At 36.5% G+C, this 19,266-nt stretch overlaps 2 protein-coding genes across 3 annotated transcripts; one reads left to right on the forward strand and one right to left on the reverse strand.

Moving 5' to 3' along the window:
- Positions 1–303: 303 nt before the first annotated feature.
- LOC128238696 (SET domain-containing protein 4-like) lies at positions 304–8,183 on the reverse strand. Of its 2 annotated transcripts, none has more exons than XM_052954852.1 (9): positions 8,142–8,183; positions 6,551–6,723; positions 5,193–5,319; positions 4,487–4,907; positions 3,597–3,768; positions 2,915–2,999; positions 2,306–2,386; positions 1,943–2,105; positions 304–1,112 (listed from the first exon to the last, which is right to left on the reverse strand). In XM_052954852.1, exons 2-9 carry the CDS (start codon positions 6,717–6,719, stop codon positions 1,017–1,019), a joined length of 1,314 nt encoding a protein of 437 aa, XP_052810812.1. In that variant the 5' UTR covers positions 6,720–6,723; positions 8,142–8,183; the 3' UTR covers positions 304–1,016. The 2 variants fall into 2 exon arrangements, with proteins under 2 accessions (XP_052810812.1, XP_052810813.1); XM_052954853.1 differs by having other exon boundaries at positions 1,943–2,075; positions 8,054–8,162.
- Positions 8,184–8,951: 768 nt separating this feature from the next.
- On the forward strand, positions 8,952–13,192 carry LOC128237858 (uncharacterized). The gene is made up of 9 exons (XM_052953438.1): positions 8,952–9,135; positions 9,713–9,837; positions 10,327–10,401; positions 11,069–11,254; positions 11,361–11,546; positions 11,644–11,829; positions 11,927–12,112; positions 12,419–12,538; positions 13,181–13,192. Exons 1-9 carry the CDS (start codon positions 8,952–8,954, stop codon positions 13,190–13,192), a joined length of 1,260 nt encoding a protein of 419 aa, XP_052809398.1.
- Positions 13,193–19,266: the final 6,074 nt, after the last annotated feature.

Genomic DNA, 19,266 nt, shown 5'->3' on the forward strand with positions numbered 1-19,266 from the left:
ATTAATAAATATCCCAACCTGCCCTAAAACTTTAACCTAAGTTCCATAGTCAATCAGGGGCCATAATCAGTGTAAAGCATAATATGGAGTTATCTAACCTCATCATGTGATGGCCCTGTGTGAAGTATTATTAAAATTAAGTCAATTGAATGAAAGGTACTGGACTTATAAGTGAAAATCCCAACTTGCCCTAAAACTTTAACCAGACGCCGAAGCCGATGCCGACGAATATTTGAGCTAATAACAAAAAATGTGATAATAAAAAAGGAGTAATAACAATCTTCATGATAATCATATAACAACATCTTTATTCTGAAAAGTTAGTTATACATTATGATTTACTATAAAAAAAAAACATATTTACAATGTGGCCTTCTGCTTACAAAACCATGATATTCTATAACGATTAAAAATATTTGCCCTATACTATCACATTTATATAAATAAGATATATAATGGGGTAACATTATCACTGTATTCATTTACATTTATATGAATGTTGACCTTTTTGCATTTTATATATATCTGACAGCTGTTATTGACATTCTATACTATCATACTGAAATAAGAAAAGGAAATTTAAACTAAAAAAAATAAGCAGTTCACAGTATTTACTTCAACATAAGACATGTTTTGAAGCTGATCAAAGTAAATATTGTTCATTGTTTGCAAAAGTAAACTCTTTTATATAACCAGTGGCAATACCAATACTAGTTGTATTTACAAGAGTGACACAGTTTAAGTTCATGAATGAGTCCATTTGATGGCCATATTTTTTTCAGAATGATTTTTGCAACCTTGACCTAAACCAATGAAAACATCCAATAGGTCAAATATTGTTATCCATTCCTAGAGTGAAACGTCTTTAAATATTATGCAGATTCTTAAAAAAACAAATGCAATTAGAATTATGGAATCAGAATCTTCCAAAACTGATGCACATAGATGTTTTTCAACAGCCTACAAAAAAGTATGGAAAAACAAATGTATATCCTCAACTTTTCACTACCTTTATTTCACTTAGGTAAACACTTCGTCAGAATACTCTTCTCAAGTGTCAATAACATCTGTGCCAAGTCCACATGTGTGGCATCGTCAGCATCAGATGTATTCTGAAAGAAAGGTATGCAAGAAATTAAGCCTAGGACAAAAAAGAATCTTGTGAAATAGGTTGTCTGAAATGAATGGAGAATAATATTGAACAATATCCAGAAAAAAATCACCCACATTTGCATACCTTTTACCAGTTGATAAAGAGGAATAACTCAATAAAATTTGTAGCCACAGTTCAGAGACTTGCATCATATGTGTCTACAGTCAAAGTAAACATTTATACCAAGTTTCATGCTAACATGTTCAATGCAGTTGTTTTTAATAATGACCTAAAGTATTGCATGAAGCCAAAGCTGACAACAGCAAAGCTATGACCATACATTTCTTAGAAAACAGACACGCTTTCACGCTTAAAATCAAAGAATAGGAAGCAGCACAATTCTGTCTAATAGTTTTAAGTTGCTGATGACATCTGATTACCCCACTTTCTTGAAAAATGTAACACTTCATTTAGCTAATTTATTCTCTTTAAACTTCATTTTACAAAACAAAAATAATAAAGAAACTGTTTTTTCTATCTTTTTTATAGTGACCTTGACCTTAGGGACCCTAAATGCAACCCAATGGAAGTCCTGCATTAACACTTCCTACATACCAAGTTTGGTCACAATTTGTCAACTCTAACTAAGTTATTCTATATAATTGGTTTGACGCTGACACAAGGACGCGTAATTAAGACTCCTTATTCTTTGAAAAGTGGAGCTAAAAAGAAATCATAGGTCATATTCTCAATACCTCAGGCAACTATTGCCAGGTCCATGTAAAGAAATCTTAAGATAAATTTATAAAATTATTACTTCTGGATACATTCAAGGAAAGGCTTACTAACCTGTTCGATGTATCGTTCTCTGTGTCTTACTTGAAACAGACCCTCTTGGATGATACCCCTGGCCAGATTCTTGGCAGCTGGAGTGGCAGTTTCTTCTGTAATGTCCACTGTCATCAGGCTCGACCATTTCTGCCTGGAGAGATACAGCGCCAGAATTCTGGATCTTTAATGTGTTTTACATTGTGGCTGATATATATAAAACAATAGCCTGATAAAAAATTAAGCACGGTTTTCAACTTCACAATCTGACATAATACCTGGTATACCTATAAATTATGGAAAACTGCATGAATACATAATGCTTAAATTTCACTCCAGAGCCATTTGGAAAAGGTAAGGTATTACCGGTACCACTGCACTTACAGTTGGTCCCAGTCCATGACCAGTGTTTCCATGGCAATCCAGAACTTCCAGGATAAACCTTCGTTACTGCATGTCATTCCACTGAAACAGAGAAAAAAAATTAAAATAAGTTATTTTCAAGCTATGTTTATAGAAGTATTACCCCTTATCCAATAAATGTGCTTAATGTAATGAGCATGTCTGAATTACTGGGTACCCCGGTATGTGTTGTATCTTTAAAGATTTTTCGCTCAAATTGATCATAGCTAAAGACCTTGGCCGGTATTAATGATCTTAAATCATTTCCTAACTTAAATCAAATTCTTTCACTGGTCATTTAATATAATATCTTAATAATATCTAAAATACTTATTTCTAGAACAGTTAAAAAATCATACTTTTATGGGGAAAAATATTAAAAGTTTAGGAAATTGACTTAACTAAAGTAAGAATATCTTAAGATGTTTTATGAATACCAGTCGAGCACATTGCAAAGACAACCAGCATTATTTCATGTCTTTGATGTTTAACCAGTTTATATCAGTTAAATATTAATGCATTTTTATGAGGCCATCATTATTATTTATTAACTTTGCAAATTTAGAGATACTGAAAAGATAAAACAATTACCTTACAAGTCCCTTTTGTTTAAGAAGATTTATTTTCTTGTCACGGTGTTGAATTTTCTCTCTCTTGATAACTTTAGAAACATGTTCTGCAACATTTAGGATTAAATTTAAATACAGCAACTGATGAGTGATGGTCAAGTGACAGTAAAATTGTCAGAGGAATGAGCACAAAAATAAGATAAATTAATATTTATCCGCAATAATGGTAGAATTCTTATAAATTCAGAGTTGGCAAATATTAATGATTAGTATCTTTTTATTGTTTGATCAAGAGCTTTATTCAAGAAATATATCAAATTTGGCAGAATGATTTAACTTATTACACTTATTGTTTACATGCATACGTACTAGGTAACATTTATCAGTCATAACAGTAGAGTTCTTATAAACTGTCAGTCGGCAAATATTATTGATAGTATCTGGTCATTGTTTGATCAAGGGCTATATTAAACAAAAATATCAAATTTGGCAGAATAATCAAACATAATACACTCATTGTTGACAGGCATACAAACTTTCATGTGAACATCTCAAAAGGATTAGCTGTTGCATTTACTCGTACATGTATTGCAAGAATTAGACAACCTGCACCCAGACAACAATACCATGACACTTATTTGTTAAACTTTGAAAAAATGTATAAAATTTATAATTTATAATTGTTATAATTGTAATTGTAATACCTTCCAATTCCACTTCATCGTTAACATTTCCTGGAATACAAAACCCATAGTTAAGGAACAGCTTATGACTTCCAAGACAACCATAGGAAATGAAGACTTGGTCATAAGGTTTATAGGAATCGTAGGTTGTAATCTCATAAAGTGCCGTGTTAGGATTGTACTCGGCTTTAATCTAAAATGAGAAATAATGCAATAGTTATTCAAGTGGCTAAGTTTAACAAGTAACAAATACACATTCTCATTTGGAGACATCCTGAAGAAATAATCATTAATAATGTTAATATATTAAAAGCTACAGGTTGCTCATATACAGTGGTTTTCCAAACATTTTTTTTACAACAAAATAGGATACAGCTAGAGAAAAACTTAATATATAGAATCACATCTGGACTTCAACAATTGTAACGCTCTTCTGGGTTTCTTTTCTGTCAAAGAAGGGGCATAATTCATGATCATTGAAGCCAGAGTTATGGACCTTGATGTACATAAGTATAGTCTTCGGTAACATGTGTTTCAAAACACACTCAAATATCTTGAACTATTTTTTATTTAGGTCCAATTAAGTAAAAGTATTTAACAACAATAATGTGTATCTTGAGCTATTTCTTAGTTATGTTCAAGGTGAATGTATTTTTGGAACAACAATGTCAATAACTATGAGATCATCAAGGTTTTAAAATACCTTGCCTTTTTATTGCAACCCCCCCCCACCCCCCAGATAAACCTAAAATTGGACGATTGCGCATATTTTCTTTCATTAAACTAAATACCGGTACATGTAATATTTGTATGTTAACTGCATTTCCTATCTTGGCTTGTCAAAAATCTGACATAAATTGATTAAATAGAAATAGTTCCTGTTTCCAAAGTTGCTGATATCAATAACTTACATTTGCTGTGGGTGAATGATTTAAAAGGTCCAGAAATGGAGCAAGAGCAATATTATTAGGCTCTGATTCATCCAGGTATTCACAATGTTCCATCTCCATATAAACGCTTCTAGTATTAACAACACTCCAGGCCCATCGATAATCTTTATAAGTAAGTACTTTATAAAACTCTGTCCAATACTGCTTGCTAAAAGTTACAATTTCATCAAAAGTGTTTACTACTTTTTTCTTTTCATCTCTGGCCTTCATTTGAACTAAGTCCGGCAAGTAAGATAACTCTTTGTCAGTGAAGTATGGGGGCGTAGTAAAGTCCTCTGGAAGTGAAGTAATGTATGGATACCAATGGGATTGTTTATGTCTGTGTCTCTCCCACACAAGAAAGACCGCTATACAGGCTTGTGGTTGAAGTTTAGGGTACCACCTGGAGAAAAGATGAAATATGGATTATCCCAACATTCAAGTTGGTGAAAGGTTTTAAATCTGAAACTATTTTTGTATTAATAGTAAAGATGCTAAATCTTTAATTTATATATATAAAAAAAAGTTAAAACAGATTACAAATAATGTAAGAGATTGAGTTGTGGCCAAATCTAATTGTGAAATAAGGTTGGAATTCGCTGCAGCCATGGATGGAACCTTTGGTTAGCATTTATATCTATAATGGGTTGTCTTCAAGAAAAATGTTAACATAGTCACCAAAACATACTGTTTAAGGTAGGTCCCAATCTGAGTGGTGAAAGCTGTTTCTGTGGTTATTAGAATACACTTTGGTAATGATATGATACAGTCCCCAGATCTGACTGACTTTTTTGTTCTGAGACCTCTTCCAGTATCTGCAAGAAAAATTATTATAAAACATGGTTTAACTGCAAGAAAAACAAGTTTGATGACCATAGGTCCGGGAATTGTTGAGTTATCACTCGGACAAGCTTTGGTCTTCCAACAGACCGACCGACAGGAAACCGTTTTTCATGTTAAGGTCACACTGACCTTGACCTTTGACCCACTGACCTCAAAATCAATAGGGTTCATCTGCTGGTCATGACCAATAAGCCTACCTAGTATGAGGTCCCTGGGTCAAAGCGTTCTCAAGTTATTGATCGGAAACCGTTTTTCATGTTAAGGTCACACTGACCTTGACCTTTGACCTCAAAATCAATAGGGTTCATCTGCTGGTCATGACCAATACACCTACCAAGTATGAGGTTCCTGGGTCAAAGCGTTCTCAAGTTATTGATCGGAAACCGTTTTTCATGTAAAGGTCACACTGACCTTGACCTTTGACCCACTGACCTCAAAATCAATAGGGTTCATCTGCTGGTCATGACCAATAAGCCTACCTAGTATGAGGTCCCTGGGTCAAAGCGTTCTCAAGTTATTGATCGGAAACCGTTTTTCATGTTAAGGTCACACTGACCTTGACCTTTGACCCACTGACCTCAAAATCAATAGGGTTCATCTGCTGGTCATGACCAATACACCTACCAAGTATGAGGTTCCTGGGTCAAAGCGTTCTCAAGTTATTGATCGGAAACCGTTTTTCATGTAAAGGTCACACTGACCTTGACCTTTGACCCACTGACCTCAAAATCAATAGGGTTCATCTGCTGGTGATGACCAATACACATACCAAGTATGAGGTCCCTCGGTCAAAGCGTTCTCAAGTTATTGATCGGAAACCATTTGGTATTCCGACCGACCGACCGACAGACAGACAGACCGACCGACCGACATGTGCAAAACAATATACCCCACTTTTTTCAAAAGGGGGCATAAATATCATAAAACATTGTTATCAATTTCAAGCTTACCTTTGTGTACAATCATGTAGATTAAGTATATTTAAAGACAATTCTTATGATAGGTTATCTCTGATCTCATAAATGTTCACCACAATGTTAACTTATGGAGAAAACCTGTTTTATGTCTGATTTACACTCCAATAATTACAATGATTGTATAACTTTCATTTGCTATAGTAAGAACATTTATTGAATATTGAAAGGAAAAGGTTACCCATGACAGAATGTTTACATTGCTGAAGACTATACCTTTAAAACCTACCATGAAACACAGCTGGGGTGAGTTCAGTAGAAAACCCAGCCACGTCTTTCATCCATTTCCGCAGCTCCATGATGCAGGACTCATGTGCACATGAAACTGGCTTTATTTCATGTTGCTTTTTCCGATGCCTTCTCCTTCTACCAACCCTTTGTCTTCTGAATGCTTCCATGTCACTTTAAAAATAATGGAAATGATCATTTTATCAATACTTGTCAACAAAATCACCCATCTGATTTTTTAAAACAATCAATATGATTTTGCATGTTAAGTACATAAGACTTTGTCAAGAAGACATTTTATACAACTGTGCAACAGAATTGGAAAAAGACATACTGGGCAGTTGCCTAAATCCGGATTTGCCTAAATATTCGGAAATCGTTTAAAAAGCGTTTCGGCGACCGTGATCAATATAGAATGATCACAGTCTACGCAACTGACCTCCATAGCAACAGAAACAACACATAAGTGCAGCTATTCAAGTATAACCCCAAAATAAATACCTCTAAACTTTCGCTTTCTAAATGTCAATATTAAGTCACGTGGGGGATGACGTCACACAGCGCGAGCTTTTATATTGAGGTTCGACAGGGTTATCTTTAAACACTAGACCTACTATACGATGTTTATGACTTATCGTCAATCACGAAATACAATGCCAATTACATAAAAAGTAAATAAATTGACGATGTCATTGTTTTGTGTTGTGCAGCATTTGATATGAAAATGAAGCAAAAATGAAGCAGATTCAGACAAATTAGTAGTTCGGATACGCCAAAAATACACATACAAATACTTCAGAGAAGTATAAAATTTATAGACAGGTTAAACATTTAATACATGATGTTCGTTTAAGTAGCATTTAAATATTTGTATTGACTTAATAATGTGTACTTTGTTCTTTGAAAAAAATCCGAATATTTATGCACTGAATGCAGGTTTATTGACGTCGTTTATGCCCTTATTTTGTACTGATTATTATATTATAATTAATTGTTTGTTCTTTAATTCTTTTTCCATTTTGGTTGATAAAGTACCCAACATTTCTCTATTAAAATTTCATGCACTTATGTTCAGTAATTATGACAATATTTTAAGAAAACTTCAAAATTGATCCGGGATTAGGCAACTGCCCAGTATGTTGTAAAATGCACCAACACCTCATAAAATAAAGAATGTTCAGAAGTGAAGAAAATGTATCATATCATGTTCAATTAATATCAAGAATGAAGTTGTATTCATTGATCTGATTTATTAAAAAACAAAACAATTGAGAATGATTATTATATACAAAAAAATTCGTCAACGAAAGACAATTTCATTTTAAAGTCAAGCTAATGACTGTGCTTATAGAAATGAAATGCACTTATAGAATTGGAATTGGAAAGAGAAATACAATGTAAACTGCAGAAATACAATGTAAATTGCACCAATAAATCATGAAATCAAAACATTTTAAAGTAGATAAATGTTTATGTTCACGTAACATTTTAATAATGTTGTGACCTGTTTTCTTAAAATCCCTGTATTGAATGTTGTATTATTCTTCAATCGATTTCCATGGTCTAACAGGCTCTTTGCACAAAACACATACCTTTCCAGTGATCGAATCGAGGTAAACAAATGTCAATGTTATAAACAGGGGAGGTAGCTGTGCCGAATAAATGGTTGCGCTCAACTCGTAATTTATAGCACGCTTAGCAACAAGGCGCGGTGATCTACCCTGACGTTTCATTCAGAAACTATCCGAAAAGTAACCCTGTGTTTCGAGTTTCCAATGCCATTTTTCGCTTGTTTTCTTTGCATTTACGGTATATCTCGAATGAATGTACACAGTGGCTTGAAGATAGCTGACAATCGGCCCCTAGCGATTCTTCTGACAATTTATAAAGGTGTAAGGACATATTATACGGACCATGGACATTACGGACCAAACATATCGGATCATATTTGGGATATTTCGGTGTGGTACATGCTAAAACAACAGCATAGTATTTTTTATTATTACTATTTCTTATACAAATAACGTTTTTGGCTATATAGCTTTTAAAGCAAATAAAACGCATGTCAGCATAATAAACGTCACATCCGCGGCATGACGTCAGGTGTGACGTTTGGTGAATCATGAAAACTAATACAGCAATTTGTCTAACTTATCGATTGTACAACATCAATCGATTAGTAATTTACAGAATCATATACAAACAAACAATGGTTAATAAAAAAGACTAAGATTCTGGTAAAACATCACAAAAAACGCATAGGTATACAGGCTAACGCGAGATGTTAACTCCGTCCAGTTTCCTTGACGTCAACGTCATTTCCAAAAAGACGCGTAGCAACTTTTGTTGACAGTTAGTCTTTTGCTTGATTTTCGTCAATAAAATCAATTTCTAGCGAAAATATGGGAAATTGTTTTCGAAAAAAGAGTAACAAAGTTGCTCCTGATCCGAGCCAAAGTAACGATGACGTTTCTGTCATTATTTCGTCAAATACTCAGTTCCGTCCGTCACCGACAGCGGTGAGATATGGCGACATGGAAGAGGAGTTGAAGAAGGGCGAAGAAATGGTTAGCTACCTTGACAGAGGTGTGGATTAAAATGAATTTATATCTTTAATATTGAATATAATATAAAATATGTATTTTATAGTCCATTTAACTTACTTTACGACTGTTAACAAAACGCCAATGATAATAAATTATCCATTATGATATTATTTCTGCAAATGGTTTGTCAGAAATATATATTTCCCTATTCCGATGCTAGATACCAATGCATATAAAAAAAACATGGACAAAACCCACGGCCCCGGGACATTGATTTGATTTAAATATATTTTATTGCCTTTTTTCTTTCAACATAATCGGTATTTACAACAATAATATAGAATATACAAAAAGCAAATGGGTTGGACACAAGTTCTTACAACATTAGTAACGTCTTCCCCATCAGTAACGTGCCCCGGGACACTTACATGGTAACTTGACTGACCATGCGATTGATTCTTAGCTATACACACTTATATCATATCTATATAGTGAGTAGCTCCTTTAAAATAGGTTGAATAAACAGCAATAAGCCATACAGTAAAACAACTCAATCAATTTTACTGAAATTGATTGAGAAGATTGGTTCAAGTTGAACGTCATACTTTTCCATTTAGGTCAGGATGCCAAAGTGGCCATAAGCGGTGTGGCGTTTGACGTCACCTTTGACGATAAGCCTTCTAACCTTGCCGTCACCCCAAGACGGCTACCCCCACTTCAGACAAAAGGATCCTCAAACGCGGTATGTAAAGGCATTATTTATTATGTGAGTTCTAGCGCCCGTAGAAGTTGAGGCTACTAAGAATCCAGGGAGTTATAATGGTAAAACTGTACACACAGTGAGGCGTATTCTTGTCATATTATATGATTATTGTTATGTTGATTAAGGTGGTGTTTTTTATGTTTAATAATATATGGCAATTTCTTTAAATATAAAGAAGTGTCAAATACGTGGAATGCGCGAATTTATTATACAACTGTAAGTTGGGGCGAACATAAGTACTTTGCAACCGATCAATCCAATTTGTGTTAAGGAAATATGGGAGGTGGGCAGGGGATACTATTTAATGATGTGGAATTCATTTCGAAGTGAATGGGGTTGTGAGTTTGATACGTTCGTTCGATATAAATGTGTGCTTGGAAATATGTAAATAGCCGGGACCACCACGATTCCGAAACTGTTTTCATTAGTATGTAAGTAAGCCTTTATCCTGATTCCTTATTGGTTCAGGTCTCATCTGGGCCTGCAAAGAAGAAAACGAGAAAGACCACACGCCAGAGCGAAGCTTCTCAATCCGACGATGTGGTAATTTTTGTATACATTATGTTCACTTTGTTGGCACTATATACTTTTTTTTTCAAATGGAATTAACGTTTCGAAGTTTCGATGCATTGCGTAGTGGTGTTGTTAACTCCGCCACAATCGCCGCATTCGGAACTCCTCGGTCATTTTATCGTAAACAACCTCGGATGTATTTGGACGGTTCACATACTCAAAAAGTGGTACGTTTAAGTCCGCTGCAAATAGATCGCGTAGTGATCTTATTTAGCAGTTAAACTTTATGACTTAACTCTTGGGAATCTTAATTATGTTTCACTGGCAATCAATTTAAACTGAGGTCATTAAATACAACTCTTAAACACTACATTTAATTAATGATATTATTAAAAAATATACGAACTACTTCAACTGATGTACCGGCATACATCCGAGGTTGTTTTTGAAAAAAATGGCCGAGGGGCTCCGAATGCAATCGCCGGTGACGTCTGAATGATTTAAGTTTCGGGAACAACATAAGATCCCCGATTTAAATTTATGTAAATGTATCACGTTAATTTAAACTGCAAGTTTCACAGCGCATAAACTTAAATGTATGCATTCGGGTGTGTCAGGCTATTATCGTTCAAAAAGTATATCGATTATATTTTTGTCAGATTTTATTTATTTACTTTATACATAACATGTTTCGTAGGTGATTTATACGGCAAGTGAAAAGGAACTCATTGCTGGTATACTCCATGATGATTTCATTAACGAACGGAAACAAAGAGCGAGGAAACTGCAAAATTGGAAACTTGCTAGGAAAGCCGAGGATGAGAGGACAGATGAACAACACGATGACAGGACTGATGCGTCTGCTGTAGAGGAAGACACAAAGGTTAATAAATTCAGTAAATAATAATTATTATATAAACCAAGTACAGTTTTTGTTCATTTCCTCGTCAGATTTTCTTGCTTTTATTGATACATTACATGTTCTGTAGGTAACCTATACGGCAAGTGAAAAGGAACTCATTGCTGGTATACTCCATGATGATTTCATCAAAGAACGGAAACAAAAATCTAGGAAACTGCAAAATTGGAAACTTGCTAGGAAAGCCGAGGATGAGAAGACAGATGAACAACACGATGACAGGACTGATGCGTCTGCTGTAGAGGAAGACACAAAGGTTAATAAATTCAGTAAATAATAATTATTATATAAACCAAGTACAGTTTTTGTTCATTTCTTCGTCAGATTTTCTTGATACATTACATGTTCTGTAGGTAACCTATACGGCAAGTGAAAAGGAACTCATTGCTGGTATACTCCATGATGATTTCATCAAAGAAAGGAAACAAAAGGCGAGGAAACTGCAAAATTGGAAACTTGCTAGGAAAGCCGAGGATGAGAGGACAGATGAACAACACGATGACAGGACTGATGCGTCTGCTGTAGAAGAAGACACAAAGGTTAATAAATTCAGTAAATAATTATTATTATATAAACCAAGTACAGTTTTTGTTCATTTCTTCGTCAGATTTTCTTGATACATTACATGTTCTGTAGGTAACCTATACGACAAGTGAAAAGGAACTCATTGCTGGTATACTCCATGATGATTTCATCAAAGAACGGAAACAAAAAGCGAGGAAACTGCAAAATTGGAAACTTGCTAGGAAAGCCGAGGATGAAAAGACAGATGAACAACAAGCTAGCAGGACTGAGGCGTCTGCCGGGGAGGAGGAAGCGAAGGTTAAATCAATTAATGTAATACTTATTATTCAGTCAAAGAGCGTCCCTTCTTATATCCGCATTTGTGTCTCAGTTTCGATAGTAATTTTTAATGTTCTAATGTTCTAATGTTTTAATATTCTATACAACAGCATACTCACGTGTTTATTGTAGTATACACGACTTATATACCCTCGTTCATGCAAAAAAAAACATAAAGGACCCAGCGAAAAATGAGTTTGAAAAAGATTTAATGCTATAATCAGTATGCTAAAACCATGTTGAATTTATAAAAAAAAAATGTTACAGAATATGATTTCCTTTCAGATCACTTACACTCAGTCGGAGGACCAGCTCATTGCTGAAATCATGCGAGAAGACTTCCTCGCTGAGAGGAAGGCCAGGGCTAGAAGATGCCAGACACGCAGATGTAACCAGGATAATATGGTTAGCTGGGTATTATATTTCACTTGAGAAACTATTCCTAATTTGCGGCTGGGAAATAAAATTGAAGGCAGTAGAATTTACTTATTTTCTCGATAAGCTGAGATCCACGATCAGATTATGCCAGACAAGTAGATGTAGCCAGTATATTATGAGTTGTGTATTGTTTTTTGTGAGTTGGGTATAATTCCTGACGTGGTAAATTATTGCAAATTATTTGTTGGGAAATATGCTTGAGGGATGTGGATTTTAGCTGAGATTTCCTCTCAGAGCGGAATGCCACCGCCAGAAGATGCCAGACAGGTAGATGTAACAAGGTTAATATGGCGATTTTTGTACATTATTATAACAAAGTGATGCTGTAGTTTTTTAACTCCAAGTTGCATGTCAGGGCTAGCTGATGCTAAATATGTTCATCTTACCAGGGTTCGGTGGATGGTACCGATATATTCGGGTGAAGTTGTACTTTTCGGCAAACATGTCGTTAATCAGAACTGCAATGACAAAAACTGATATTTCATTTTGACATTACATATAAGCATTTTATAAACGATAGTTAAAGATGCTGGTTTGGCCATTTATTTAGAAATGTTTTATTAAATGCATTCCGAATGGAAAGTTAAACCTGTTTTATTTTGTTTTCAGGACAACGGTTGATAGAAGAGAATACATACTTTAGAACCCAAAGAAACACTGTCCATACATAGTTTAAAGTTTTAATCTCGAGAACACTTTAGTAAACGAATGGCTGAAATAGAAGATATTTCTTTCTAGTTAAAGTTTGTGATTTTATTGTGTAAGTTTGAGCTGGTATATCTTCAAAATAAATTTTAAACTATAAAGCATAATGCGTCTTTTATGTGAAACTACCGGCACACACACAACAGGACAACATTTGTCATTACAAATCATGTCGTTCATTTAAACTCCATAACCTGGTCGAGAAATTAGTTTTTCCTTTGACGTAATATAGTGCTGTGTTGACGGTTTTCATTGTACCGTTTACATTGTACTAATCATGAAAATAATCTGTCTGTCTGTCTGCCTGTCTGTCTGTCTGTATGTATGTCTGAACTTTTTTGATATTGACTAAAAATAAAAGCAAATTATTTTCAATTTACTTAGCTAAAAAAATAGAGTCACCGATCGAGAAACCCCACAGCCCCTTATTTCCTAGATTAAATCTAGGGTCCGCCGCTGGAACATACTGAAGGCAGTATTTAATCATTAAAACCTACCATACTGCGATCATATTCCGTGAAAATTGATGGCCTGGCAAGATACTTCGCATTAGAAAAGAGTTAAATATCAATGCATGTCGGTGATTAAGGGAAGTAACTATGTTGTACAAGGTTAGTTAATACCAATTCTTATGTTTATAGTCTCATGCGCATTGATTTTCCTTAACACTGTATCACTGACTAGTTAAAGGGGTGTGTGGCTATTGTCACTTTTTATTTAAAATTGATATTTAATATGACGAAAGGTTTTTTCATTGTTATAAATCTGTTTTTGGTCATCCGATAATTTGGTTTACATAATTATGTAATGAAATAACAATTTGATCTTTTCATAATTCAATGGCGCCAGAAAGGACCCCACTACTTGGGGCCCAATGAATTTGCATAGATTATTTGCTTTTCAAATGTTGTATAAACCAGTATAGACTATTTTGATTATTTCATTGCAATAGTATTACAGTTATGCAATTAAATGTTAATAAATTATATGACATCAGACACTATCAATATGAGTTTGCCTACTTTTCAATGCTTATTTTAAAGGATTATAAGTATCTCCCATGGCCGAGAGTGTAAGATAAGTTCATTCCGACCCGAGCGTAGGGTGTTTTGCGGAAACGAGGTTTACCGAGTTTCCGCAAAACACCCAGCGCGAGGGTCGGGATGAACCTATCTTATACGAGCGGCTATGGTAGATGCTTTTTCTCCCACCTCAGTTAAACAAAATTAAGTAAAATTGTATTTTTTGCTGAAACTCTTTTTTGCTTAGTGAAAATGATTGCGTATGGATATGCGATAGCACGTGGTTGTCATGGATATACGTGCAGTGATCCAGTTAATGTTAATAGTCAAATCGGTTTTTTTAAATAGTTCTAAGGAGAATGAAGCATAAGTTCTTGAATGGTGCCTGAAAACTGTTTTATGGTGACATATGAAGCGAGAAATAATTAATTAGCGTTCTAAATATTACCATAAGACAAGATTTCTTTGATGCTACTGACGACAGTCTTCAACAAGGGAGGTAATTACAATATGGTAAAAGAAGTTCCATGCGGGCATTTTATCTTCGCCCGTGGGCAAGATAAGAATATCTAGCATGGTTAAATTATTGGATCTACTTATCTGATGTGGGAGAAATAAAATGAACCAACATTTTCGAGTGGGACCAATAACTAGACATGAGGTTACTTAGTACATTTGAGGTAACTTGGTGTACACGAAGTTATTTGGTACACAGGAGGTTACTTGGTACACATGAGGTTACTTGGTACAAATGAGGGTACTTGGTACACATGAGGTAACCTGGTGTACTTGAGGTTACCTGTTACACATGAAGTTACCTGGTACACATGAGGTTACTTGGTATGCATGAGGTAACTTGGTACACATGAGGTAACTTGGTGTACATGAGGTCACTTGGTGTACATGAGGTTACCTGGTACACATCAGATTAGCTGGTACACATGAGGTTACTTGGTATGCATGAGGTAACTTGGTACACATGAGGTAACTTGGTGTACATGAGGTAACTTGGTACACATGAGGTTTCCTGGTACACATGAGGTAATCGGGTGAACATAAGGTTAACTGGTGCATATGCGATAGCTTGATTCACATTAGGTTACTTGGTGCATATGAGGTATCTTGGTTGACATGAGGTTAGTTGGTGAACAGAAGGTCAAATTAGGTTACTGTGTGTGAATTAGGTGATTTTGTGAACATGAGGTAACTTGATGTACATGCCGTTATATGGTGAACATGAGGTTACTTGGTAAACATGAGGTAATTTGATTCACATGAGGTAGCTTGGTAGACATGAAGCAACTTGATTCACATGAGGTTACTTGGTACACATGAAGTAACTTGGTGCAAATGATGTTACATGGTGAACATGAGGTAACTTGGTTTACCTGATGTTACATGTTGAACTTAAGGAAACTCGGTGAACATGAAGTAACTCGGTGTACATGAGGTTACTTGATGCACATGAGGTAACTCGGTAGACATGAGGTAACTTGGCACAGATGAAGTAACTCGGTATACATGAGGTCACTTGATACACATGAGGTAACTTGGTAAACATGAGGTAACTTGGTAAACATGAGATTACTCCGTACACATGAGGTTTCTTGATACACATGAGGTAACTTGGTAGACATGAGGTATCCTGGCACACATGAGGTAACTCGGTGTATATGAGATTACTCGGTGCACATGAAATTACTCGGTGCACATGAAATAACTTGGTGTACATGAGATAACTCGGTGTATATGAGTGCACATGAGATTACTCGGTGCACATGAGATTACTCGGTGCACATGAGATAACTTGGTGTACATGAGATAACTCGGTGTATATGAGTGCACATGAGATTACTCGGTGCACATGAGGTTACTCGGTGCACATGAGATAACTTGGTGTACATGAGATAACTCGGTGTATATGAGTGCACATGAGATTACTTGGTGCACATGAGATTACTCGGTGCACATGAGATTACTCGGTGCACATGCGATTACTCGGTGCACATGAGATTACTCGATGCACATGAGATAACGTGGTGTACATAAGATAACTCGGTGTATATGAGTGCACATGAGATTACTTGGTGCACATGCTATTAGTTGCTAGACATGAGATTACTTGGTAGACATGAGGTAACTTGGTGCACATGAGATTACTCGGTGCACATAAGATTACTCGGTGCACATGAGATTACACATGAGATTACTCGGTGCACATGAGATTACTCGGTGCACATGAGATAACTTGATGTACATGAGCTAACTTGGTGTACATGAGATTACTTGGTGTACATGAGGTTACTTGGTGTACATGAAGGTACTTTGTGCACATGAGGTAACTTGGTGCACATAAGGTAACTTGGTAGACATGAGATTACTTGGTGCGCATGAGATTACTTGGTGCACATGAGGTAACTTGGTGCGCATGAGATTACTTGGTGCACATGAGGTAACTTGGTAGACATGAGGTAACTTGGTACACATGAGGTAACTTGGTAGACATGAGGTAACTTGGTGTACATGAGGTTACTTGGTGTACACGAGGTTACTTGGTGAACATGAGGTTACTTGGTGAACATGAGGTTACTTGGTGAACATGAGGTTACTTGGTGAACACGAGGTAACTTGGTGTACACGAGGTTACTTGGTGAACACGAGGTAACTTGGTGTACATGAGGTTACTTGGTGAACATGAGGTTACTTGGTGAACATGAGGTAACTTGGTGCGCATGAGATTACTTGGTGTACATGAGGTAACTTGGTGTACATGATGTTACTTGGTGTACATGAAGGTACTTGGTGCACATGAGGTAACTTGGTGCACATGAGGTAACTTGGTAGACATGAGGTAACTTGGTGCGCATGAGATTACTTGGTGCACATGAGGTAACTTGGTGCGCATGAGATTACTTGGTGCACATGAGGTAACTTGGTACACATGAGATTACTTGGTGCACATGAGGTAACTTGGTGCGCATGAGATTACTTGGTGCACATGAGGTAACTTGGTACACATGAGGTAACTTGGTGCACATGAGGTAACTTGGTAGATATGAGGTAACTTGGTGTACATGAGGTTACTTGGTGTACACGAGGTTACTTGGTGAACATGAGGTTACTTGGTGTACATGAAGGTACTTGGTGCGCATGAGATTACTTGGTGCACATGAGGTAACTTGGTGTACATGAGGTTACTTGGTGTACATGAAGGTACTTTGTGCACATGAGGTAACTTGGTGCACATGAGGTAACTTGGTAGACATGAGGTAACTTGGTGTACATGAGGTTACTTGGTGTACATGAGGTTACTTGGTGTACATGAAGGTACTTGGTGTACACGAGGTTACTTGGTGAACATGAAGGTACTTGGTGTGCATGAAGGTACTTGGTGTACATGAAGGTACTTGGTGTACACGAGGTTACTTGGTGTACATGAGGTTACTTGGTGTACATGAAGGTACTTGGTGTACATGAAGGTACTTGGTGTACACGAGGTTACTTGGTGTACATGAGGTTACTTGGTGAACATGAAGGTACTTGGTGTGCATGAAGGTACTTGGTGTACATGAAGGTACTTGGTGCGCATGAGATTACTTGGTGAACATGAGGTTACTTGGTGTGCATGAGGTTACTTGGTGAACATGAGGTTACTTGGTGTACATGAGGTTACTTGGTGTACATGAAGGTACTTGGTGTACATGAAGGTACTTGGTGTACATGAAGGTACTTGGTGTACACGAGGTTACTTGGTGTACATGAGGTTACTTGGTGTACATGAGGTTACTTGGTGTACATGAAGGTACTTGGTGTACACGAGGTTACTTGGTGTACATGAGGTTACTTGGTGTACATGAGGTTACTTGGTGTACACGAGGTTACTTGGTGTACATGAAGGTACTTCGTGCACATGAGGTAACTTGGTGCACATGAGGTAACTTGGTAGACAAGAGGTAACTTGGTGCGCATGAGGTTACTTGGTGTGCATGAGGTTACTTGGTGTACATGAAGGTACTTGGTGTGCATGAGGTTACTTGGTGAACATGAGGTTACTTGGTGTACATGAAGGTACTTGGTGAACATGAGGTTACTTGGTGTACACGAGGTTACTTGGTGTACACGAGGTTACTTGGTGTACATGAGGTTACTTGGTGTACACGAGGTTACTTGGTGAACATGAGGTTACTTGGTGTGCATGAGGTTACTTGGTGTACATGAAGGTACTTGGTGTGCATGAGGTTACTTGGTGAACATGAGGTTACTTGGTGTACATGAAGGTACTTGGTGTGCATGAGGTTACTTGGTGTGCATGAGGTTACTTGGTGAACATGAGGTTACTTGGTGTGCATGAGGTTACTTGGTGAACATGAGGTTACTTGGTGTACATGAAGGTACTTGGTGAACATGAGGTTACTTGGTGAACATGAAGGTACTTGGTGAACATGAGGTTACTTGGTGAACATGAGGTTACTTGGTGAACATGAGGTTACTTGGTGTGCATGAAGGTACTTGGTGTACATGAAGGTACTTGGTGTACACGAGGTTACTTGGTGAACATGAGGTTACTTGGTGAACATGAGGTTACTTGGTGTGCATGAGGTTACTTGGTGTACATGAGGTTACTTGGTGTACATGAGGTTACTTGGTGAACATGAAGGTACTTGGTGTACATGAGGTTGCTTGGTGTACATGAAGGTACTTCGTGCACATGAGGTAACTTGGTGCGCATGAGGTTACTTGGTGTGCATGAGGTTACTTGGTGAACATGAGGTTACTTGGTGAACATGAGGTTACTTGGTGTGCATGAGGTTACTTGGTGAACATGAGGTTACTTGGTGAACATGAGGTTACTTGGTGTACATGAAGGTACTTCGTGCACATGAGGTAACTTGGTGCGCATGAGGTTACTTGGTGTGCATGAGGTTACTTGGTGTACATGAAGGTACTTGGTGTGCATGAGGTTACTTG

The sequence above is a fragment of the Mya arenaria genome, chromosome 6 (assembly GCF_026914265.1).
Source record: "Mya arenaria isolate MELC-2E11 chromosome 6, ASM2691426v1".
In the NCBI taxonomy this organism is placed as follows: domain Eukaryota; kingdom Metazoa; phylum Mollusca; class Bivalvia; order Myida; family Myidae; genus Mya; species Mya arenaria.

Bases quoted from the DNA above. Each gene is read 5' to 3' on its own strand.
- LOC128237858 (XM_052953438.1), top strand. From the start codon at position 8,952: ATGGGAAATTGTTTTCGAAAAAAGAGTAACAAAGTTGCTCCTGATCCG. The intron at 9,838-10,326 runs GTATGTAAAGGC...TTATTGGTTCAG, and splicing joins CAAAAGGATCCTCAAACGCG to GTCTCATCTGGGCCTGCAAA. The intron at 11,547-11,643 runs GTTAATAAATTC...CATGTTCTGTAG, and splicing joins CTGTAGAGGAAGACACAAAG to GTAACCTATACGGCAAGTGA.
- LOC128238696 (XM_052954852.1), bottom strand. From the start codon at position 6,719: ATGGAAGCATTCAGAAGACAAAGGGTTGGTAGAAGGAGAAGGCATCGG. The intron at 5,320-6,550 runs GTAGGTTTTAAA...TTTTTCTTGCAG, and splicing joins CACCCCAGCTGTGTTTCATG to ATACTGGAAGAGGTCTCAGA. The intron at 2,387-2,914 runs GTAATTGTTTTA...TCTCTGTTTCAG, and splicing joins AAACAAAAGGGACTTGTAAG to TGGAATGACATGCAGTAACG.